At 41.9% G+C, this 24,692-nt stretch overlaps 1 protein-coding gene across 2 annotated transcripts in view; it reads left to right on the plus strand.

Moving 5' to 3' along the window:
- LONRF2 (LON peptidase N-terminal domain and ring finger 2) overlaps positions 1–24,692 on the plus strand; it is a 34,476-nt gene that overhangs the window by 2,227 nt on the left and 7,557 nt on the right. For both annotated transcript variants that reach the window (XR_010355787.1, XM_064408081.1), the window contains exons 2-9: positions 12,715–12,833; positions 16,103–16,225; positions 17,145–17,306; positions 17,767–17,992; positions 19,990–20,086; positions 20,448–20,562; positions 21,753–21,874; positions 22,711–22,869. Coding sequence is in view for 1 of the 2 variants with exons in the window: in XM_064408081.1 (XP_064264151.1) it covers positions 12,715–12,833; positions 16,103–16,225; positions 17,145–17,306; positions 17,767–17,992; positions 19,990–20,086; positions 20,448–20,562; positions 21,753–21,874; positions 22,711–22,869 (1,123 nt within the window). In the remaining variant the exon portion in view is untranslated. The remainder of the gene's footprint in view (positions 1–12,714; positions 12,834–16,102; positions 16,226–17,144; positions 17,307–17,766; positions 17,993–19,989; positions 20,087–20,447; positions 20,563–21,752; positions 21,875–22,710; positions 22,870–24,692) is intronic.

Genomic DNA, 24,692 nt, shown 5'->3' on the forward strand with positions numbered 1-24,692 from the left:
GTCTCTGAAAGACAAGTGTAGGGAAAACTCTGCCGCTCCTCTGTCAATGAGCTTTTCCCCTGCATTGACTAAAAATCGTGTTCCTTGATCCTAGCTGTTACATGCAGGGATAAATGGGTCTGATTTTTTTTTAAAATTTCTTTTGCTGTGGAGAGAAACAATTTCACCGTTATTCCAGTCCTTGACTCACTTTCAGTTTTTTTGCCATGGCTTAATGATAGGCATTGGAGATGGAAGAGTTTGGGACGGGGATAGCATAACATACTATTTCTTCACAGCTGGTGCTAGCTGTGAAAACCATTACTTCTGCTGTTTCTTGCACTTTCCAGCTAGATGTGACAAGTTTTCAGTCCTATCTGAGTGTCCCTATAAAACTATTATGTGGTTTAGCTGAAGTAATCCCTGTTAAAGTAGGGCAGGATGGAGCCCAAGAAGGAAGGTGAAGCAGAGGGAGAGGAGAGGCTTAATGTAGGTCACTGGTGGATACGGTGAGTTTTCAGTAGGGAAGTATCCTAATATTTTGGGTTCAGGGTCCTACTGCTGGGGAGAATAGCATTTCATCAATGAAATTAATGTTTGAAGAGTTTTTTAGAGAACTATTTCTCACTGTTGTTTCTGCTTATTGCTGTGTCAGCATGGGGGTGAAAGGAGAGGGAAGACTGTGGTGTGCTGCTGGTGTTCTCACACAGCGCGTCTTTCTCCTTCCTCTCCCTGGAGTACAATCTCCAGCCATGGCTGTTGTGCATCAGGGTCTCAAAATAACTCCTTTGCAGTGTACTTATTTCTGCATTGAGTGATTTCCCAAGCAGCCTGGGAATCCATTCAGAAAGTCCTCACTCTGTCAGTGAACTTGAATTTTTTGTTTTTAATAAAATTGTAATTGGAAATAATAACAGGTATCTTGCTGGCTTTTGAAATCCAAATGCCATAGGCTTACATGTTGTAACTTCCCTGTAGTGGATCCAAATTCCTGCTGATGAAGGGCAGCCCATGTCCCCAGCCCATCATCTTTTTTGATGTTTTGTGTGTGCTGGTGCTGTTTCTCACAAATTGAACTGCTGTGTATGATGAGCCTCATGTTCTTAAATTCTTGCCACATGTTCATCAGGTACTCCCTTTCCGCATGCTGGAGTTGCCTTCTTGTTTTCCAGCAAACTATCATGGTAAATAAGGAAGAAAACCCCTTCATCTATTTTCTAACTGTTCAGTGTTTAAATGTTAGCATATGAGTGACTGAAGTGCACAGGACAGCCCTAAGAGTCACACCAGGTGCCTGAGAGCTTTGTCCAAACTGAACTGTCAAGTTTGTGGCTATGACCATTTCCTTGGGGAGCCTGTTCCAGTGCCCAGCCACCCTCTGGGTGAAAAATCTTTTCCTAAAATCCAACCTAAACCTCCCCAGACTCAGCTTCATGCTGTTTCCTCAGGTCCTATCCCTGGTCACCAGGGAAAAGAGATCAGTGCATGGGCCTGCACTTCCCCTTGTGAGGAATCTGTAAATTGCGATGGGTTGTCCCCTCTGTTTCTTCTGCTCCTGGCTGAACACACTTCTAATTTGTGAGAACATAAGTGATTTTTACAACCTCCAAATGATAGTTTATTGTTATTGAGTGTCAAGGGTCTGGATATCATTAGAATTTCTTCTTAGCGACTGCAGGCACATGAACACGTTGATTACACAATTGTGATATAAAGTTAGGTAAAACTCCAGGTTTCTTGGCAGTACACATACTTCAGTGTGTGGGGATTTTTTTACTGGTGTTTATTGTGGAATACTTTCCTACTCTGTTTGTTGCTACTAGCTTTGTGTGATGCAATCTTAAAGCAAGTTTTCCTATCACTTTGCTCATTCTGATTGTGATCTCCTGATTCACATTTTTGTTCTTGAGGTGCTTCAATTCTTGAATTACATTTCAGGTGCAATCTGGAATGTCTGGTACATATTTCAGGCCTGGGAAGAGGTCTACATGCCTTCAAGTTGTCAACTTTTTCCAGTTGAACTAGTTAGTCTTATAAACTCATACTTGTAGTGAGTATGTTCATCTTTTGTCCTTAACTATCACACAGCAGCGGTGCTGCTCCCGTGTTCACTCCTGCAGTCTGCTATGGATTCAGGTGTGGTTGAGTGGGGTTTTTTGTTCTTAAGAAAATCAGCTTTGCTATTTGATCCTTCCAGTCCTCTTGAGATGTGATCTCTGCCGTATTATACAAAGTCACTGCCTTTTTTTTTTCTGCTATAGACATTGTAATAGATCCTCCATTATTGTAAGCTATCTAATTACCACAGCTTCAAAGCAAGCACATGTCAAGCTGCTTGAAAGAAAGCATTTGTTTCCAGATGGATCGTTTCTTGTGCCAAGCTTTATACTGTTCAGCCATCATAATATCAAGTATTGTCCAAATGTTGTCTCATGGCTTCTGTCCCAGCTTTCTGAATTTCATTTGTGTGAGGGTCAGAGGTGGGCTTCCTCTCTGACATCGCTTCTCTTCTAACTAGTCTTCTGATTGTCTGGACTCCTAGGTTCATTAAACTGAAATATATGATATATGCGTGCAGGATTGCTTTGTTTGTGGGGTTGTTTTCTTTTGTTTACTTGGGTTTGGGGTCTCTTTGTGCAGTATGTGCTTTCTGCACCCTTTTTTCTTGCACCTGCTGCTCTCTCGCTGTTGGAGATACTCTCTGGAGGGACTGTGCTTGGGAGGACTGCAGTCATTTCCTTATGTCCAGGCATACAGACTCTTTAAGCTGTGTGCCTGAAGTTAAAGTAAGCTAGATTTCACTGACAAATAATTGTCTTTTGAGGATGTGCTTTTGGCATTGTGTTTTGGTGGTTTCTTTTGGGTTTTTTTTGGTTTAGTTTTTTTTAATTATTATTATTTCTCCAAAGCAGTTCTCAGTTACAGAGGCAACAGATAGCTGTTGCTTCATTGGGAATATTGTGAATAGAGCTTTTCTCAAGTACAGCTCTAAAAGAGATGAAGCTCCCGTTGGGATGAGGGTACATTCATTAGACAACATCCAGGTTAGAGGTCTTGGGTGGTCTCTCAAGCCTGCCCACAGGGCTGTGGCTCTGCTGGGAAGGGCTGTGACCTTGTGCCCACCTGACCCTAAACTCAAATGAGCTTCTTTGGGTGTGGAATGGTGAGCCTGCCCTGGCTCCTGTGGTGTAATGTGTGGGTTTTTTTGCTTGCTGTGTGCTGTACAGTTGGGTCCCAGCCCTGAGGGTGGCACTCATCCTGTCTGGATGCTGGTGTCCCAGGATACCTTGTTTCTCCATGAGACATGTTGGCTTTGGTGTGTGGTTACCCACTGCTGCAATGTTTATCAGGCCTGAGAAGATGATGGTTTCTGGAGAGCTGTAAGAGCTCAGCAAACACTCACAGTGGTTGTGTTTACTTCTAGTGTGATGGACTCTTTCTGAGCAGAAGTATGTTTGTCCTGGGGCAGGGGGGGATAACTAATGCATGCAGCCACTCACACTGCCCAGGATTTTAGTTCCACCCCTGCCAAGGTTTCCAGAATGAGCATATAGGAGATGAAGCTCAGTTGTATCATAGAGTTTTCAAAATACAGGGAAAGATTGAGGCCTTAGGAAGAAAAGGCTCCTTTGCACATACATCTGTGTGGATCTTTGTTTCAAGTGGAAAAAGGATGGTGTAGGAAAGACCAAGGAGAGGAGATGAGTTTGTACCAAGCCCAAAGTAGTGTTAGAGGTTTCAGTACTACAGGCAGGCAAGGGAGATGCTGCTGGGGATGCTCTGGTGTCTCGGAGTGGAGAGCTGCTCACTGACCTCTTGCCCACAGGGTGCTGGTTGTGGTGTTGCTAGAAACAAAATGCAGAAGCTTTCTTGAGCTTTGGTGGAAAGAGGAGAATCTGCCTCTCTTGACCAGACCTTGGAGAACTCTCCCCCCTCATCCCAGTGGATGATCACCATAAATTGGTCTGATGCAAAAGAAAGCTTATTGTGGCCACGCAACAGTAATTACTTTTGTGGTCAAGTAATTAATGGAACTTTATCTGATTCCTACCAAGTTCTCCCTTTGTAAGAATTGAATTAAGGGGGTGGGGCAAGGCAGTAGAAAAAGACACAAAGGAAGCTTCAATGTGAGTTGATCAAGAGCAGTTGTTGTAGATTTTCCTGCCAGGTAAATGCCAGATGGTGGGGTTGCACTCCGTCCTGGAGAGCATGGCATAGGTAAACTTCAAGCCAAGCATTCTTTGAGTTGCTGAGTACTTACAGCCATAAGATAGGTGTTTGCAAGTGTTCTGCCATGCCCCAGAAATAACTTGTTTGGGCATTTTTCTTCTATGTTTGTGTCTTAAGTTGTTTCAAATAAGGGCAGGAAAGGATAAATTTCTTGGTAGACTGGTGAAACACCCTTCACATGCTTTCCTACTGCAGCCCTGACTAGTGATGGATTTCTCTGATAGTCCTGGAGCAAGGTCAGAAGAGGCAAAGAAGAGTCCCAGTCTGTTAAGGGACTGAGCTGTCTTTAGAGAGAGCTGTGCTTAAGTTTTTGTAGAGATGGTTGATGCCATTGTATGCATTTTATTAATTCTGCCATTTTCTAAGGTTGTACCCTTGTTAATGGTGCACTTGTACCAAAGTCTCATTCAAAGAAAACTGCTAGAGAGCGTCCATATGCACCTCTATGTGCATTATATGTATTAGAATACTTTAATGGCCTCTTCTTTTGTACACCATTTCTAGAAGGCTGCTATTAAAGATAAGGTCATTTGTCTTTTCCTGATATGGTAAAAAAGATGTTGGCCAAATCTTCCTTCCTCACCCGGTCTTGGGTACACTTTCCTGTTTGCATTAGTAAAGAAGTAAGTCTTCGATGTTGTACCAGCCATTTAACAAAATCAACAAAAAAGCCATGGTAGACAGCTGTTATGACTCCTGCAACAGCAACTGGTTCAGTAATTTTAATAATTTATCAGACGAATATTTAATTTTGTACCTCCTAATGTTAGATGACTTTAAGAGAAGAATGAGAGGTAGTGTTTCTGAAATTACCTTCTACAAAAAATAGTAGTTGCTTGCTGCTTAGAGAAGTTGTGCTAAAAAAGGAACTTTCCCATTCCTCTGTAAAATCATGTCTTGGAATCTGCTTAAAGTGTGTGTCCAAAACTTCTTTGCTCGGTTCTACATGGACAGAAAAACGTGTAAAAGTAGGAGTCAAGGTTACCTAGAGACTGTTGCAGTAATCCCAGAGTTATTTTTAAACTTGAAATATTTTGCAAAGTTCCGCCCCTCAGTGCCTCCCCCCATTTTACTGTGAATTAGTGCTTGAAAAATAGTAGTAAATACTTCATGTATGAAAGTGGAAACTGGAAACATGTCAAGTCATTTCGAGGAGAAGCTCATATTACTCTTGGTTTGTATAGAGCTTGTGGTTGAGTGCTCAGGTCCTGTAGTTGGATCTCGGGAAGTTTTTGCCTACTTGCTAAGAGTCTGCAGAAGGCAGAGGCATTGCTGAGCTGCAAGACCAGAGCCAAGGTGGTCAGGAGGCTTATTCATCACTGGCAAAGGGGAGAAGGCATCATGCTGTACAGTAGACAGTCTTGCTGTGGGTTTTTTGGTTTTTTGTGTGTTTTTTAAAAAAAGTAATTAACACTGCTCATGTAACTTACCCCATCTTAAATGGTACAGAACTGAATTTTCCCCTCCTCCTTCATATATGTAACCCAGATGTGATTTTCCCTAAATAATTGAACTACTTCAGCGATCATCAAGAATGAACTATACCTACTTAAGAAAGTCTGAAAATTTTTGAAGTCTCTTCAAACAGCATACTCTTTTTTTTTCTTTGATTAAGTATAACAGAATGTCTTTTGCTTTTGAAAGAAGACATTTATAGAACTGACTTTTGCTTCCTTATCTTAAAATTAGTAGGATATTGCAGTACTTTTTTATTTTTTGCAAATGTATTAAGGGACCTGCTTGTTTTGAGGACAGAATAAGTGAGGTAGTAACAGAGAAACAAGAGGGTCCTTTTTTGCAAAAGTCAGAAATTCTGAAACAAGCTTTACCTGGAAAGAGAGTTTATAGCGACCTGAAGGGTAACTTCTAGAAATGTAGCCTATGTACTAATCATGTTGAAGAAGGCAACTGTGTTGTCACTGGTAAGGTAGTTTCATGATAGAATATCTGGCTGTAAACTGATCTTGTTAAATAAACTGTGATTGTGGGAGATCTACTTGGCTCGTCCCACCTTGTCTGCAAAGTACAGTGGTGTCTTTGGAGTCTCCTTGCAATCACAGGTTCTTTTGCACCTAGCATAGGTCCCTGTTTCTTTGGGAAGATCAGAGCTTTTCCCTGGTTTGAAGATCTGGAGGGGCGGTTGACCCCTTGATGTGTTTTGTTTTGGTTTTGAATCTTGCTTGCTATATCATATTTCAGGCAGTAGATATCTTGATTTGGGGCAGTCTCTGTACCTGCTGTTTGAGAGGATAATTCCATTCTGACTGAGGCTTTGGTAGGAAACCTTTCCCAGCCTTGAACTAAATGCTGGTTGAATTAGTAAGCATTGAAAAGATGACTCATATTTGTGTACTTACAGCTTTTGTTATACTGGTGGCAAGAGGCCATAGATGACCTTGGGGTACATCATGTGAAGCAGCCCAAATGTCCAAAGGGTAGAGTGGGAACTGGAAATACAGGGAGAGTGTGTTGTTTCATGCTGTATTATCTGGAAAGAGTAGCAGGCATCTAGCAGAGTGTTGAAAGATCAGGATTTGGATAGGAGGGAGCAATGATCTCATATTGTGCTTAGCTCTGTGTTGGGACATTCTTGAATTTGGGACTTTTGCTGCTGCTACAATTCATGACATGGATTTGGGAAGAAGGTTATCATTGGCTTTGGAGTTGTAGACATGGAACCTAAACTGTATGTTAATGTAATTGGTAATACATTAATTTGAAATAATGTAATGCAATGGGCATGCTTCTTCCTCATGAGGCCAGAGCTACAGCACAGAAGCAAGGATGCAAAATTAGCTGTATCATCTGTAGCAGCTCTTCTGGTAGTATACAACTTCCCTTACGCTGTATCTCCTGAGTAATAATGGGAACAGTGATTAGCTGTGCTTAGCAGTGATGACAGTCCAGCTTTAAATAACATATGGAGCTTCCTAACCGAGGACTTACTGAGCCTGAAATAAAACTGCTGAGAATCTAAAGCATTTTGTTCAGCACACTACAAGAGCTGTGTTCTTAAGCCTGGACTTTTGAGCAGCAAAATACAGAGGCCTGAGAGAAAATAGTGTCAATCTTAAAATTAAATCTTCCTTAAAAATTGGTGGCATCGACTTCAAGTGGAGGATGGTGGTGCTCTGTGCTCCTCATCCTCACCACAGCCTATTTCAAGGGTACCTGAGGCTGTACACTACTGCCTGCCAGTAGTGTACTGGTCTCTTGTTCCCCCAGGAGAAATGCCTGCAGAGTCCTGTTCATAAGTGCCTGTCTGGTAAGTGCTGTGGAAAGGTGCTGGTTGCACAAGTAGACTTCTGGAGGAAGAGCCATCTTTTATTGCATTCTCTCTGCACTAAAAGGTCTTGCACGTTTCCTCTGGGGTCTTTGGTTATTCTACTTCAGGAAGATGCCAGTGATGTAAATGCAAGGAGGAAAAGCCATGTTATTAAGAAAATACATATGCCTTTTCAAGGCCAGTTGTTAATCCAATTAAGGTGGACTGGTGATTCAGAAAACATGGGTTTGCTGGTTGCAAGTAGGTGGTCATGTTTGTTCTCCCCCTTAATCAGGTTTGGGATGCTGACCCTGGTTTTCCTCTTTGCTGTGAAATGAAGTTTTATTTTAAAGTCCTGAATGGCTTTACTACTTTTGCTAATTATTTTATCTAAACTGCACCTTTCTCTTTGCCGCTCCCTCTTGCCCTACCAAACAACCCTGTGCATGCATTTTTCTGTGTGTGGACTTGTCATACTTACATGAAGTTGGATGTGAAAAGCTAATTTGCTATTCAGTTAATTACTAAAACTTGCTAATTTCTCACTGAAATATAAATATATGTTTCATATTATTTTTCAAGCTTATTAAAAGGCTTTCAATACTGAATTGTTCAGATTTAAATGCATAATGTAGCAAAACAAGCCAAGTTTCTTTCTCTCTCCAGGGCAGAAATTTCTTTAAAATGTGAGAGAAGTTTCTACTGAAATACTGTGCAGGCTGACTCTTACAAGCAAGACTTGAAAGGTGTTTGTGATGACACTATTTCAGTTTGCTCATGCCTTCAGGAAATATGCTTAGTATTGAAATAGGTGTGAAGAAGATGCAATTTTCTAGGAAGAATTGTCAGATAATGAGACTTAGAGAGTTCTAGCAACTTTAAACTTGTTCTTTCTGTTCTGAGTTCCTGGAAGAAATCACTGTGTTGTTTATTACAGTAAAACTTCTGTCATCATCTACGGTCAGTTGGGCAAATTCTCATAATTCCTCCGACTGCCTTCCAGGCATAAGGAGATTTTGAGGAGCCCTGTTCTTCTACCAGCCTCCCAAACTCAGCAGAATAGTTTTTTAAAAAACTTGAAATCTTGGGCATATCTAGGAAAGTGATTTTGGGTGATAGCTTCTGCATAAGTAAAAGCATAGTATAATTCACATGCAGATGAGCATAAACCTGGTGTGAGAGGAAAATTAATGATTCTGAAGAAATCCAAGCTGACAACCACACTCAGGGTAGGCAATATTTGGTGGTCCAAAGGAGGGTCCAGGAGGCAAAGACCCAAACATACCTCTGCTCTGGGCCCTGTATGGGCTAGGGTTTTGTCTGATACAGTGGAATTATGGCTGGGGGGAAGGGAGATGCTTGGGAAGACTTCCAGGACTTGTGTCTTGGAGGAAGTCCCTGTGTTCCAGCTGCCTGGAGCCGCAGATCCTGGGAGCGTCAGTACTGCATCCCTGATGCTGACAAGGACATAAATTTTGCTGTGCAGCTGTAGATTCCCAGGAGGAGATGGATTCACAAAATGCCATCTGCTGGTATTGTGGAAACAGTAAAATTTTCTATGCTTTTCTTTTTTAATATGGCCTGAAATAATAAGTCATTTCATAAAATAAATCTCTTTCTCTGCTCTTTATCTGCAAAAGAGAAAGGGTGCATTATTTTAAAACAAACTTTTTGACTATTGTGTAGCTTTTTCTTTTAGGGTTGTTTCTTTGGGCTTGTTTTGTTTGTTTGTGTTTTTTGTTTGTTTTTGTTTTGTCTTTTGTTACATTTTTGTGTGTTTGTTTTTTAATTGGAAAAATAAACTTGACAGTTATTATAGTGTAGAATCAAAATGTTAGGAGTTGGAAGGGACCTTAAAGATTATCTAGTCCCATGGGCTGGGACACTTTCCACTAGACGACTGGATTGAGTTGCTCAAGGCATTGCCAAGCGTGCTCTGGAACACTGGCAGGCTTGTATGCTGGCATCCAGCAGCGTTCACAAACTCTGTACATCCTCAAGCCCTCTCCTTCCACCTCTGTGACTGATTATTTTCACCACAGCATTTGCTGTGGCATGGAACAACTCAATATCATGGTGCTCTCAAGAAACCCTGTAGTTATTTAGGCTGTGGGTGGGTATACACTTTTTCATCCCACTTCTAGGTGAACCTTGAGTTGGAGTCAGAGAGCTGATACCTCAGTTCTGCTGACAAAGAATGAGGTTTCAGTCCATCTAGCTTTGCCCTGATGAGATGCATACCCTCTTGGGACAGTCCTGCTGATAGCAGGAGGCTGGAAACTAGGGATGCATGGGTTGGGTGTAGAGCCAGCAAGATTTCAGGCTGCACTGCTTGCTCTGTGAGTGAGGTGAGCCTGAATGGAGGTGGCACCACTCTAGCTATGGCATCTAGTGTAGATGCTTCATCTCCCTGTAGAAGACCTGTTACACTATGGCCTCATAAATACTGTTGTCTTTAACAAAGTTGTTTGGTTTTTTGGGTTTTTTATCCTGTCTCTCAGTTAACCAAACATTCCTTGCCAGTTACTCATTAAGATGGGCCACACCTTATGCTTTCTGACTGAGTCTGGGAACGAGAGGTACTAGCCCTGAATACACGTAGCTTTTTCTGGCTTGCCTCCAGGTTGGTTTATTTTCTTTTCATATTGTGAGACCCTTTGGACTGTGCTTCAGGAGGATCTGCAGCCATTCCCACACTGTTGTGCTCTGCAGTGGCCTTTTTTTGCTTAAAACTTTTGCAGTGAAGATAAGTTCCCAAAAAAGAGCCGATGAGCCTGTTCTCTCTCTGGGTCTGTTTGGTGTGTGAACTGTTCTGAAGAGTGCTGGAAAGCATCAGTGTGATCAGAATGTGCAGTAATGAACAGAAGCAGCAAGCTGACTTGCTTTGTCCCGTAATCTCACACTGCTTCCTTTCCCTGTGGTGCCAGAAATACCCCACCCTGCACCCTGCTTTCCTGTGGAGGTGCCTAACTCTGCTTGCTGCTTCTACCCACCACAGCATACCCTGCAACTGGGTACCCTAGAGCAGTTACAAAGATGGAAATACAGTATGAATTCCTTACTGTTGAAGCGCAGCTAAATAATCTTGCATTTGAGATTTGCTAAAAGGAACAAAAAGCTTACTTCAAGATCTTAGATTAATTGCTTTTCAGTTTCATTTAACTTGCAGTCTTTTTAAAAACTATTAGGTAGAAATGTGGATCACTGCATGCAGCAGTCTGCATGTGTAAAAGTTAAAAAAAAACCACAACAAACCATGACAAAACCACACAAGCAAAAACCAGCACAGAACCCCACCTTGTGAGCTTTTGCAGAGCTCTTTAAGTGTAATTTCTAGCTGTCACTGTCTGAGACCAGTTGGAGAAGCATCAGCCCTGGTATGTCATGCTGCAGTTAGTATATCTGGCGTCAGTCCACGCTACAGCCAAAAAAGGCAGCGCTCCTTGCTGCTTCTTCCCTTCTCATCTGGTGTCCTGGCACACAAGTTTGTGTGGCTGTACAGTGAACTAGTTGAGGGGAAACCGATCCTCTTAAACCTTTCTATTTATTTGTTGCTGTTGAATTAACTTCCAGTCAATTGATTCTTTGCTCTGCTTCTCGGTGCAGCCAGGCGAGCCTGGTTTGCTGCACAAGCAGTGGCATCAGCCCAAGAGACAGGAGGAGGTGGGAGGGGGAAGTGGTGTTGGGCCATCCTTCCTTGTAGGTCCTTGGACTTAGAGTGGTGGCACCTGCAGCAGTTGTGCTTGCATATGTGTCCATGCATATGTGTTTGTACCTGGGCTGTGTATGGGCAATGTGTTCTTACTGAGGGTGTGTTCAGGATGCTGGTGCTGAAGTGAGGTCTAAACAGCGAAGCCAAAGCAGGCTGAACAGAGCAGAAGTATGGAGACAGGAGCCCTGTGTGTGAACACACATAAGGTGACATTTGTTGGAAAAATTTAGATGTGAGCTACTTTGGATGTGAAGCTTAAAATTTACAGAAATGTGATACTGTCTCTCAGCACACCTTGGAGCCTTTTTAAAGATTATTACTTGTTCTGACAGTTTTTACCAGCTCACTTTTGGGAAAGAATTACTTCCAGAGGCCTCTCCCAGTACATGAAGGTCAACAGTGACCAAGAGTAAATCTCTCATAAATCTCATCACCTAGGATAACCTATCTGTTCTAGTGAGCAAGCAGAGCATTATTTGGGACTTAGTGTGTATTTTGCAAGGATGCTGCCACAGCCTGCTGCAGTGTCCTCGCCACGCTGGGGATGTTGTGGCAGGGAGGTGGAGAATTGACTGGACCATGGGCATGAGGTAGTTGCTAGTGGCTTGAGATCTGCTGGGCAGTGGCTACCAGGGTCATCCAGGTGTCAGTAATGGGGTTGACACAGTTCAGCACCTTACTAACAGCTTCCATCACAGGCAAGAGTACACTGTCAGCAACACCAAACTGAGAGAGGAAGAAGCGATTCATGTGTTGAAGGGCAGGGCTGCCATGCAAGCCAACAACCTGGGGCATGGGCTGACCAGTGTTACCTACTTCTGCAAAGCAAGTACACATGGGATACAGGATCTCTGTGCAAATAGATGGCTGGACTAGACAGCACATCTGCAGAAAAGAGCTGGAGGTCCTGGTGGGCAGGTTGAACATGGATCAGCCAGTGTTTCTGTGGTCTTATGAAATTGTAATGTGTTCTAGAGACCTTAAGAAAGGTCAGATTAATAATGCTTGGGAACTTTATAATCCATGTGAACTGAATGATTCATGAATTTGTGGAGGCAAGGTGTGTGATCATGAGAGGTTTGCTTGCCCTGGGGAAGGCAAGTGGGTATGAAGTGTAAAGGCTGCATGCACTTCTGTTATTTAGTGGCTTCTGGTAACGTTTTAGCTGAAGTCCTGCACTGGTGATTTCTTTCTTCATACTGAGGGTAGAAACACTTGCAGCTTTTTTCTTTTGCTTTCTGAAGTGCCCTGCAAGCAAGATGGGGAAAAGAGCAGTGGCATCTTGTTTGTGGATATGAAATATGTCCTGTTAGATAAAACACAGAGATTGCTTCAGAGTGAAAAGAATATATTTTAAGTAGGAAAAAACGAAGGAATTGCCTTTTAATCCATTACAGGACAGTATAAATGCAGTGGGTGGGAAGTAGTGATGTTTTTTTGTTATGGTGGCTGGATATGAGGCTATAATATTTAACATGTCCTGGTCCTTGTTTTAGTGAAGTTCCTTACAACTGTTTTTGCTTTCCAGCTCCTTGCAAGTGTTCGTTGATAGCCCAGCGGGCGGAGCTGTGTACGCTGATGAAGAACTACCAGCAAGCTCTTCACGACGCCGACGTCCTGTGCCGGAACAAACCCCACTGGCCTGCGGTACGGTGCTTGCCTTTTGTGAAGACCAAAATGAAAACTGCTCCTTCTCAGGGCTTCTTTCTGTGCCGGGAGTGTTGTTGAAAGAACATCGTGGCATTAACAGGGCCAAAAATGTCTTAAGTTCTTCAAAGAATAAGTCTGGAAGGTCCCCAGAATCTCTCCAGCTGGTGGGATTTTGCTGGTGGGCAGCAGGTGGTGTGGTTTTGTTCATGCTGGTGCTTACTATCTGTTACAGCTTGTGCTGCAGCTTGGCAGCAGAATCAGTCTATAAGGCTCCAGGTGCCTGGAATGGCCCTGCAGGTCCCTCTGGGATGATGTGTCCTCAGGAAGTGGGGTGACTTTGACAGCCTGGTGGCCAGTGTGTTTTTCTGAGAAGCCACCCAGACTGTATTTCAGGATCATTTTCTTTCCCTCTTTCATCCTAAGGTTTCATATCTGTGCTGTCTACCTGTGTCATGGTGTTTCATGGAGGGGTTGGGATTTTTTTCATAACCAAAGCATGTGCTGCAAGGAGCAGTGGGAAGTTTGAAGCAAGTATCAGGATTTATGTTAGGAGAGAGAAGTGGAAGAAGCGCATGGTGCCCATCAATATTACTGGTTGCCTGAGGCTGGACTGAGTGTCCCACAGTTCACCCCACCTAGGATTATACCTGCAGTCAGTCCTGTCAGCAGCAAAACTGCAGCACTGGTTTGAGCAGATAAAGCCTCTGGCTGCTTACTGGTGAGAGCATAGCATGGGGAATTGGGGAAGGATTTTAGGCAGACATTGTCTTCCTGTGGAGACTAAGGAGGTTGCATAAATGCCTTGGTCTCCTGCCTGAGCAGGCAGGGCTGGGCTGTGCATCTAGTGCTCCATTCCCAGTCAGGGGTGATGCAGGGCAGGCAGGGAGGTGCTGTCAGAAACACCGAGTCTCTGGCAAGTTGGGTAATTTTTTGTGAAGGCTATCTGTGCTGTCACCCGTTAAAACCTTTCATGTTGGAAGGCACTTCATAATCTTCCCCTGCACGCAGTTTGCTTCTCTATCTTGGATAGTTTCTCTTCAAGTCAGGAGTCCCACCTTGGGTGATGCTGGCTGAGTTTCTGTGCAGAGGGTGAAAAATTAATAACTCGCATTCAGATATTTTCTTGAAGTGTCTTCTGTTTGCCTGAATCCATGGAAATGTGATGTGTGTCAGTCGTAGGCGGATAAAGGTTTCATTAATCACATCTCTGAAGAATGTTAATTGAAAATGAAATTTGTCATCATGGCATAACCAGCAGTGTCTCAGACATACTTCACTTGTGCTTTCATATTTGTGAGGATGTCAACATAAGCTGTGCTGACCCAGAATCCATGTTCTCTAGGAGTTCTGGGCATCTGCTTTGTTTTGTGTATTGCAGCATCTCATCCAGTGGCAGAGATTAGCTCAAACATGTGCTGTATACTTAAAAAAAACAAACACAACATAGAATTAAAATTAATTCTGGGAGTAGCTCCTAGGATGCAAGTGTTCACCTACCGGTATCTTTTGGCTTATTGATAACAGATGTAGTGGCTTGCTGAGTTACTGGTGAAACTCCTTGGTATGCTGTAGTCATTGGAGCTATAGATAAGTTGGTTTCTTTTCAGTTGCTATGAAAACTGTAACTCTGTAGAGCAGGGAGAAGTTTCCAATTGTGTTTTTGTATAGAGGGTAGACAGAGGTGCCCTCCTGCCTGCTACTCGTGGTCCCGCTTGGATCTTCCCTTCAGTCTGATGCTGAAGTCAGGAGTATATGAAAATAGGAAAGGGAAGGTGGCAGCAGTAGCCTCTGAAGTATAGGGGCCTCTAGTCCCTGTGCCTAACCTTCTGGTGTTGGAGCTTTAGGTACTTTGTGGACAGCCCACCTCAGTCCTCCCTTGGGATCCCTCCCTTGGGATTTCTCCCAGGGATCCCTCCCTGATCAGCAGGTCAGATAAGGACCTTGCTCTTACAGGCTCCAAGGACAAGTCCAAACAAGCTTGTAGGCTCCCCAGTGCAGTGCAGTAATGCTGGCAGTGATGGCAGGTGTGTAAAAGGTTATATGGAGGCTGTGCAAGCATCCAGGTAAGAAGGTCAGGGTCAGGCCTCGAAGTATCTCTCTTCTTACTGCATTGAGGAAAAGAAAAAATGTATCTCACCTAGAGAGAATCAATGTGTACTGAGACTTCTTGTACAGGTCACCAAATGATAATTGTATTAATTAACCTGGCCTATGCAGTGCTTGTTGCTTGCTTTTGGCATAATCCTCTTTCTTCCAATTCCAGTGGAATGGTAAAGATCTTAACAGGTCTCAGCTTGGACAGCAGTATTGAAGGAATGAGGAAGTTACCTGCTGAGGAAGTTTATGTGATACTGGATCTTTCAACATTATTATAAAGCAAGAAAAGTGGATCTGCTTATATAGCCAGTCTCTTAGATGAAGGAAGCTGTACTTTCAGTACAGCCTAGAGATGTTCACATGGGTCAGGGGTGGACTTGTAGAGCACTCTTCTGTCTAATAAGCAGGAGGTAAATGTTTAAATGCACATTTAGTTTCTTTTCATTGTAAAGGAGGTATTTCTGTAGTCACATAAGAGCTGTAGTTTGATATCTGCAGCTAAATTCAGAGGCAAAGCATTCCACTCTTGCTACTAGTAACAAGTAAAGTAGGATTTATTCCTAAGCTGGCTGCCATAGCTGTTGGCCATGGATGTGTTACTCCAGAACACACTGGAGAAGTAGGGTGGGCTAAAATGCTTCAAGTTAAGCATTGGTACATTGCCCTAAATTTGTGATGATTTTGGGCCACATTTAGCAGGTGAAAAATTATCTCTGTCCTAGTAAGACATCCAGGAGAAGTGACTATCATGAAGTCTCTCAGCTGCTGCTTCCAGGCTGCCCTGTGCCACTGCCTTTTCTGTGCAGATGTCTTACTTTTTAAGTTTGTCCTGGTATGTGAAACTGTTCTCTTGTGTATCCAAGCACAGTGGGATGTGTAGTGACTTTGTCCCTGGTGGGAAAAACACCCCTCCTTATTCCCAGCTTTTCTCTCAGGAAATGAGCAATGCCTTTGGCAAGGGATGATGCAGCAGAGGGTTCCTGGGGAATCTTTTTCACTAGAAGGGACTGAATTTCTTTCAGTCACACATGTCAAAGAGGTTGTTACCTGAAAAGCATCTTGTTCTTTACCTGCAGAATGACTCAGACTTTTAGGTTTGTTTTCAGGTGTATTGCTGCCACTTCAGAAATGATCTCTAGATTTGTACATTTCCTTTCCTGTGTGAACAGGGCCATTATGTGAAAGCAAAAGCTCTTTCTGGATTGGAAAGGACTGAGGAAGCATTGAAGGAATTTCTTTATTGTGTTGCCTTAAATCCTGAATGGAGCTCAATGAAGAAAGAAGCCCAAAAGGTATAAAATGAATTTACTGGCTATTTAGCCATTGTGCTGCTTTTAATCCCACAACACAAATGTCATGGTATTTCAGGTGGTGGTAAACACCCAAAGGACAGTTTGATTCAGGAGATTCTCCAATAAACCTTTTTAGCATTATGCTTTGTGAGGCATCTCTTGGTTTTGGTTGATGCCTCAGCCAGAGGGATTATGTATTTGTGAATTCCACTGCGTAGGTTTGAGGCTGCTAATTTTAGTACCCATCAAAAAATGACTTTATGTGGGAAGTGGCAGAGGATTGAGGAGAGGAAGCTGTGTGCTACCCTGTGCTGGAAAAATCCTGCAGTCTTTGTAGCATTTTGTTCCTTATGGGAAGTTAGACACATTAAGTGCTAACAGCCCATCAGCAGGTTCTCTGTGACCATCCATACAGACAGCTTTTTATAAAAATGAGATGAGGATTTGGCAAGATGCTTGGTGTGGACTGGTGAGAAAAAATACAGGCTTTAAGCTAGGGGTTAAATCTGCTTGAGGATGGAGGAGATAGATGAAGAACACAAGGGATGTTTAAACACGTCTCTGTTAACTGGTTTTGATGGGAAAGCATGGTCTGAAGACTTCTGGAGGCAGGGTCAAAATGGAGATGGGTAGGATCAGGAGAAGGCTGCAACAGACTGCTGCCCTGGATGCTCTTGGGGAGCAGAATCCTTTGGTAAGGGAGGTGGGCACCAGAAGAGCACTTTGGAATGTGACTGTAGTTGTGATGGGCATGGCCATTCAGGTTTCCCATGGGCATTGGGGAATGCAGGATGTCTTGGATGTTACAAGCTTTTTGGCATCTAGAAACTGAAGTTTGTGCATCTGTGTTCACATAAACATAAATATCTCTGTTGTAATTATTACTTTTTTCTTTTTTTTCCCCTCTCTAATTGACTAGATAATGTGTGAGATGTTTTTCCCAGCCTTTGAAAATGTGCATGATAGTCTAACAGCACCTTTCTCTAGTCGAACATCCCATACAAGATTGAAACCTGCATTCCTGAGTAGCATAAACACACAGTCAGCTGTGGAAGATAACTCTGTTGCTGGGTCCTCAAAGGTAAAGCAAAAAGTGTTCAACATAAAAATACCAAAAATAGTATATGGAGCTTTCTGATCTGTGTGACATTGTCTTTGTCTGCACCTGAGTAGGCACTTACTTTCATGATAAGCCTGTTCTCTCCATTGCGGTTGGATCTCTTATTGGGATATACTTCCTCAGAAAAACAAGAGAGAGAACCTTTTTCTTCAGAAAACAATGTGATGCGTTCATGTGGGGGTCAGTTGTGTTTGTAATTTTTTTAGAAGATTTTAGTATGACAGGAACATAATTTCTAGAGATAGGAGCTGTAGGGAGAGACATGGCCCTACTTCATGCAATTGGGAAGTCACCTTTGATACAGACCTTTCTCTATTGCTAGGCTCCTTGTGGGAGCATTGATCTATTGCTGATAAAACTAATAGATAAAAGCAAACCAAAATTGTCTAATGTTGTATGTAACTGTTCTTATTTTTTTTAGGATACTATGTTCAGGTTAACAAAAACCCCGTCCCAAGAATCTGATGTATTCAGAAGCACTGATTCTTCTGTTACCCATCATGTTCTGGATCTTTACTTTGATGACAACAAGAAGTCTTTGGGAGCTATTCTCTCCAGTTTACCTGGGGTTGGCTTAAAAAGAAAGCTGTCCAGTGATACGAGGGATTTGCAGAGTTTGGATGTCCCCAATAAGATTCTTAAAAAAGGTTTGTGTTGTGGCTTAGAAAAGTGATTTCTCTTGCACATACTGAAAAACTGTAAACTTTTTTACTCCTCCCTTTTTATAGGGGTCAATAAAACATTCTCTACAGGAATAGGGATAATATTTTGTTCCCTGGTGTGTCTGTTTCTGCTCTAACAACCTACTTACCTTATTCCAGAGCAGTTTAAGTTCACTGACTGAAAATTGTATTTTTCGTTCTCAGATGGGCCATTTCCAATGTAATGTGTATGTAATCCACTTGCACTTTAGTCTTCGTGTTGGTAGTGCCATTTGCATTTTCTAGGTCTCAGCTATAGCTGAACTTCATTGTCTTTCTATATGACTGAAAGATGAAGTATGCCTGGAAACTAATCTTTAAGTGGCATTAGAAACAGTCACATGCAACTTTACATGAAATTTTCCAAGCAAACAAAGAAGCCTTTTCAAGGGTAATAAGCCCCCACCCCCTAGTTTTCTATTACTTGATAGCTGTGCTTACAATTTGCATGCTTCTCAAGCTTCTAACAAAGACCTCCAGAGTGGCTTTAATACTCAGGGCTAAAAATGCTGAAGGCAATACTTTACTGAGTAGTGTAATAATTGGTTAACATAGACTTTGAAAATGTTGCTGTGCTGGTGTGAATATTTTCCCTTAAAGAAAAAAAAAACAAAAACCAACCCACACCTTGAGGAGTTTGACTTGTGCCTGAAAATGTTGCAAGTCTTCAAGTACAGCTGTCTTTGACCTCTACAAAAGATATATAAATATATATATGGCCAGTTTCTAATCACGTGTCTGTGGAGGAAAAACCCTGTACTTGCCTGTGAACTGCAAACTCAGTAAATAGATTGTGAAATCTGACCCACCTGTATCTTCACAGGGAAGGCCAGAGATCGTGTTTTGCCCATAAGCACTAATTTCTGATGTGTTCTAGGTCCCAGTGCCATGTTACTATTTGCAGAATTAACTCAGCTAGGTTCTTGCAATTACTAAATGCTAACATGTGAGATCTAGGTTAAAGATAGCACTGCTTTTCTTTGTAGGCCACACACCACCTATCCTGTCTGTGCTGGAGATAAACCAGATGCTGAGCATAAGTTACTCTTTAACAAAGCATCCTAGTATTTTAACTTAACATAAAAAGCAGAGCTTTTAAACGATCAAGAATTTGGTTAATAAAAAACATGTGAAGGCAGCAGCCACGGCTCTGTTGCAACTCATCACAAAGATGCAAATTGTAAAAGAAGTTGTAGAATTTGCTTGTGTAAATGCCAAGAGAAGCTGGAGCTGATAGCTTTTGATCCTAAATAATGCTGCTGTGAAATTTGATGTGAATACCCTTAAAGTGAGTTTAACCTAGAGATATAAACCACCCCCAAAAATCAGTCTGGGTAGAATTTTAAGTGAAGTGCTTTGCCTCTCTGTTTGCAGATTGTTGAGCTAGTAAAAGCTGTTTTAGCTAATGCAGCTCCAGTAGTCCTTTTAACTTCTAAGCTATCTGAAATTTGGGATTTCTAGAACAGCCTAGTCTAGAAAAATGTAAGTCTTTTTATAATTGTAAGAAAAATTACCCCTGCTGAGAAATCTATAATAAACAGTGATGAAATATTTTGACTGTGTGTAAACAAATTAAATTCTGGACTTGATGTACTTGAAAACATCTGGCCTGGCTGATGTGGGGGTGGTGGTGGGAAAGCAATAGCAGAATATTTTAAAAGCTAGCCTAGAAAAACCCACAAAACAATCATTTTTGGAGAAGCAAATAATGTGTATTCAGCTCTAAAGTGTATTCTCTGGCCACAGATGTCATCCTCTGCTCTCCAAAAGGTCTCCTGCCAAAAAATCTGAAACTTAGATGGGAGGTATGTTTGTTAGAAACAAAACTTCAAAAAAGAAAAGACACAAATCAGGTTTTTTATTGAAAAGTCAGCAGTGCAGAGAACATTGGAAAATGCAGTAATGCTTACATCTTTACTATAATAATCTTCTTGACTACTTAGATGGAGATGTTTTACCTGAAAACACCACTGACACTTCAAGTGAAATACCGACAACTCTGGTGGATGCGTCGGACTTTGAGTGTTCCCTCTGCATGAGGTATGACTGTGTTGACCTGGCATTAACATAACAAAGCCTCTCTAGCTTCTGAAAAAAGTTATCATGGTGTAAGAAGAGAAACCTGCCAGAGAATGTCTAAGTCATTACTCTGTTCCTTTTTGCTGAACCTTACATCTGGTGAATCTTTACAGATGTGGTTTTCTCCATTATGTATGCAGTTCTCCATTGTTTACCACTTGTAAAAAGGAAAACCTTTTTTCTATCCTTGGGAAATGCCTGTCACCTGTGCTTTATACAAAAGCTGAAAAGAAAGAAAGAGCTAGGACTAGTGGACTCTCCACACATTGGGAATTGTTTTTGTTGCCAGCTTAGTTTTTTTGTTCCATGTTTTCATGTTAAGGTTGTTCTACGAACCTGTTACCACACCCTGTGGACACACCTTTTGCCTCAAATGCCTTGAGCGTTGCCTTGACCATAATCCACTTTGCCCGCTCTGCAAGGAAAAGCTGTCAGAAGTAAGTATGTCCCTGCCCCAGTTAGCAAAACTGCACAAACTTGTGTTCTTCTGAAAATGTCTATGTGGAGATTTTCTGTGTTCTGCTTGTAAGCTGCATCCAAATCAGTGTGGCCAGCAGGATAAGGGAGGGGATTCTGTCCCTCTACTTCTCTCTGGAGACCCACCTGGAGTGTTGCCAGCACAGCGGGGAGCAAGTCCAGAGAAGGTCCATGAATGTAGTCTGGGGCTGGAGCACCTCTCCTATGAGGAAAGGTTGAGAGTTGTGGTTGTTCAGCCTGGTGAGGAGAAGGCTCTGGGAAGACCTGCTCTTGGCCTTACAGTGCTTCAAGGGGGTTTATAAAAAGATAGGGACAGGCATTTTAGTAGAGGGGTAATGCTTTTAAAGTGAAAGAGAGTTAATTTAAAGAGATTCAATGTAAGTAAGAAATTTTTTACCATGAGGGTGATGAAACACTGGAAGAGGTTGCCCAGGGAGTTGGCAGATTCTCCGTCGCTCTGAAGTTCATGTTGGACGGGGTGCTCTGAGCAATCTGATCCATTTGAAAATGTCCCTGCTCACTGAAGGGGGTGGACTAGATGACATTTAAAGGACCCTTCCACCCCAAACTTCTATGATTCTGTGGAAGCAAAACAAGACAGTACTGACAACATCAAGCTGCGCACAGGCCTCATTTACTCAAGGACATATTTGGCATTCATTGGAATACAGGTGGTTTCACTGGTTCTTAAAGAAATGGAGGCTTCCAGTATCACATCAGGCTCATGCCTGGGGAACCCGCCCATAGCCGTGTTCATACCAAATTTCCAGTTTGTGTGGAAACTGTGGTATATGAGGAATGGTTGCTCCTTGGTCAGCACTTGTCAGTAGCAGACATAAGGTATCTCATACATAGTGCTTTTTGCCAGTAAGCTGACAGCTGAAGATGAAAAAGATACACGTATCTTTGCAAAAGAGAGGATGGACTGCCTTTTCTTCCCGGTAACACAGCTTCTGCCAAAAAAGGGGATGGGGTTGAAAGGACAGTGGGGTGAACTGCATAGGCTGAAGGGGAAGTTTTGGTGCCTGGAGGCTGAAAAGAATGAGAAATCTGTGCAGTCCTAACTAGTGTGCACTTTGGCCTAGAATGGGAGGAAGAGATACTACTTGTTTTCTTGTTACCAGACTTAAAAGTTGACTCTTTCTTGTAGTTTCTGGCAAGCAGAACTTACAAGAAGACCGTCCTCACAGAAGAGCTGATAGTCCGTTACTTGCCAGAGGAATTATCTGAAAGGAAGAAAGTTTATGATGAAGAAATGAAGGAATTGTCAAAGTAGGCTCTCTTTATACTACTGACAGCTGTTACAAAAATGTATTTTTCAGTCTAAATTACTGAAGAAGATTAATTTGCTTATGAAAATGCACTAAAGGAATGAATTTCTAAATGAACCTGCCAGATGTTTTGTATTTTTGACGTGTATGTTGCAGATAAGCAAGTAACAATGTGCTTGGATGGTGGAGAGGCAAAACAATATTCTTAAAATAAAGATAATTGTTTTTTCCTACGAAACAATGTAATAGCTTTAGAAGTTACAGTGGGAGTAGAATTCTGGGAGTAGAATTCAGATTATCAATGGGTTATACTTCAGGTCAGGAAAAGTTCAAGGATCCAGTTACAGCACAACATTCACAGTTACTTGTGAATGTTGTGCTATAACTGAGCTAAAAAGTAAAACAAAACATGCAGTTAATCCTGAAAAAAAGAAATGGATTAATGGCTTTGAAATCAAAGGAGTTTACTGAGTTTGGGAATTCTCTGCCATCTTGCTTTGAACATGGCTGGGTCTTAAGTGCTTTATTACTGTGAAAAGTTGTCACCAAAATCTTGCCATGTGTATAAGATGTATCAATGTGCATGTTTTTGGGAAATTGGGTATTTCTTGACTTTTTTCCTTTATGGAAGTAGGTTAGAGGGATTGTTTACTTAATGTGTTAAGGAAAAGAGTCCTGAAATACTGTTTGTCTTGTGAAAAAGGCAAACCTTGAAGAGATATGCATTTACAAAGATTGAGTCCAAGGAAGCCATTTGTATTGTATTAAGGATATATGCTGAATATAGCAGCACCCAGAAAAAAAAAAGTGATTTTTTTTTAAACAATTTTCTTACAGTTTGAATAAAGATGTTCCCATCTTCGTTTGTACCATGGCCTTTCCTACCATCCCTTGTCCACTCCATGTCTTTGAACCTCGTTATCGCCTAATGATAAGAAGATGCATGGAAACTGGTACCAAGCAGTTTGGCATGTGCTTAGCTGATGAATTAAAAGGGTAAGGAGATGAGCTAAGAATGTCCTGTTGTTGCAGAGGCTGCTGTGAGCTAATGGAATACTGCAGCACAGTATACTTGTCTCCCCAAACCACTGTGGTTCCTTCCAGTCCTGTACAAACCAGAACTAAAGTTGCTTACTTCTCAGTTTTGAACTTTAAACATTCCTTTTTGCACAAAGATGTAATTTTATTACTCCCCTGTTGGATAATAGCAAGAATGCAACTCATCCTGCTACTACAGGCTCCAAAAATAGCATTTAATTGGCTGCGTGTTTGGAAAGCTTGCTGGCCTGTTTGTTCCAGTGAAAACTGACTGTCTGGGTAAGGTTCCCCCTCTGTCTACTCAGTTCAAAAAGAAACAAAACAAAAATAAGACAAAGCATCCAGACCTCCCATAGCTTTCCTGAAAGAGTGGTATCGTTTTAATGAGACAAAGTATACACTTGGCTGAGAAGTCTGTTTTGCTGCCGGATGTTGAATTTGAATGTTTGTCTTTACTGCTGTGTTGCAATGTCTAAACTATCTGCGGTGAGTGGTTACATTGTCTTTCTATATGATCATACCTTTCATTCATTTTGGTGAATTCTGACACTGATGTGTTACCAGCTCCCTATGCAGAGACTGACGAGATTAAAGGTCCCTTACAAGACACAACTATCCTCTGATTCTACTAAATCCTTCAAGTTTAAGAGTTTCATAGATAATGGGGTTTTGAGACCATGCTCCTGGGAGAAGCATGACGTGATCTTGAGAGGTTTGCCTTATGAGATGCAATAGTTGCTGACTTCAGAAGCTACACTGGCAGACTGTAGAACGGGTGATGAATTTGGGAATTTTAAAGAACACATTAGACAGGCATCCTCAGGAGTAGCATTTTTGTATGTGATCATCACTGGAGCTGAGAGGGGGCAGTCATTACTTGAGGCTTGGCAGCCTTTCCTTGTCTACTCCATGCTTCTTGCAGGGAGGGAAATTTTATTTTTCTCCCAGACTGGACAGTAAGGTAGCTGTAAGAGTATAGGAGATGCTGCAGCTTCCAGTCAGCTGTGGCTGTGCTGCAATGCCATTTGGCATGCTGTCAGTACTGCACTCAGTAGAGTTTAGACTTCAGCAGCAGCTGATGCTCCACAGTCCCTTTCAGGTCTATTACCAATTTTCTGGAAGTGAATACTTGTGTGAGTAAGGACAGAATTACCCTAGGACTTCAGTGATAACTCTCCTTACATCCCTGCAGGCTTGTGGAAGGGCCAAACTTACTTGGAATCAGGTATAATAATACAGAGGGCCAAGGTGCTACAGTCCCCAAAACACAATAATTGGTTTGTTAGATAACATCATAAAGGGTATTTTAAGATGCAACAGTATGGTTAGAGTTCTATGTCCTGTCTGTTTTGAGTTACTAAAATAATTAAACTTATTGAGCATGATGACTTAAATAAAACACTGAAGTGCAGGAAACCTTAATCTGCAGGCACCTGGCAGGCTGTTGCAGCTTCTTACACAAGTAAAGAAGTTCTGTTTATACAAAATTGCGAAATCAGCTTGGGAATACAAGAAGCGGGGAAACTTGTTTTGCCTCATCTGCTGAGACATGGATACATACCTCCCTTTAAAAACACAGTGACAAAGCATGTTTAGCTCTGTTTTACTTCTCCGTTTTAACTTATAATTGGTAAAAGAATATAAGCTCTTAATGTTGTCAGCACATTTTATGCCTGTCTCCAGGTGCTTTCTTGTCTCTCTGATTCATGTCCCTGTCTTACCCAAAAGTAATTTCTCTGAGAACAAAAAAGAAAAAAATCATCACTTCTATATTAGTTTCT

The sequence above is a fragment of the Passer domesticus genome, chromosome 2, assembly GCF_036417665.1.
Source record: "Passer domesticus isolate bPasDom1 chromosome 2, bPasDom1.hap1, whole genome shotgun sequence".
Classification (NCBI taxonomy): domain Eukaryota; kingdom Metazoa; phylum Chordata; class Aves; order Passeriformes; family Passeridae; genus Passer; species Passer domesticus.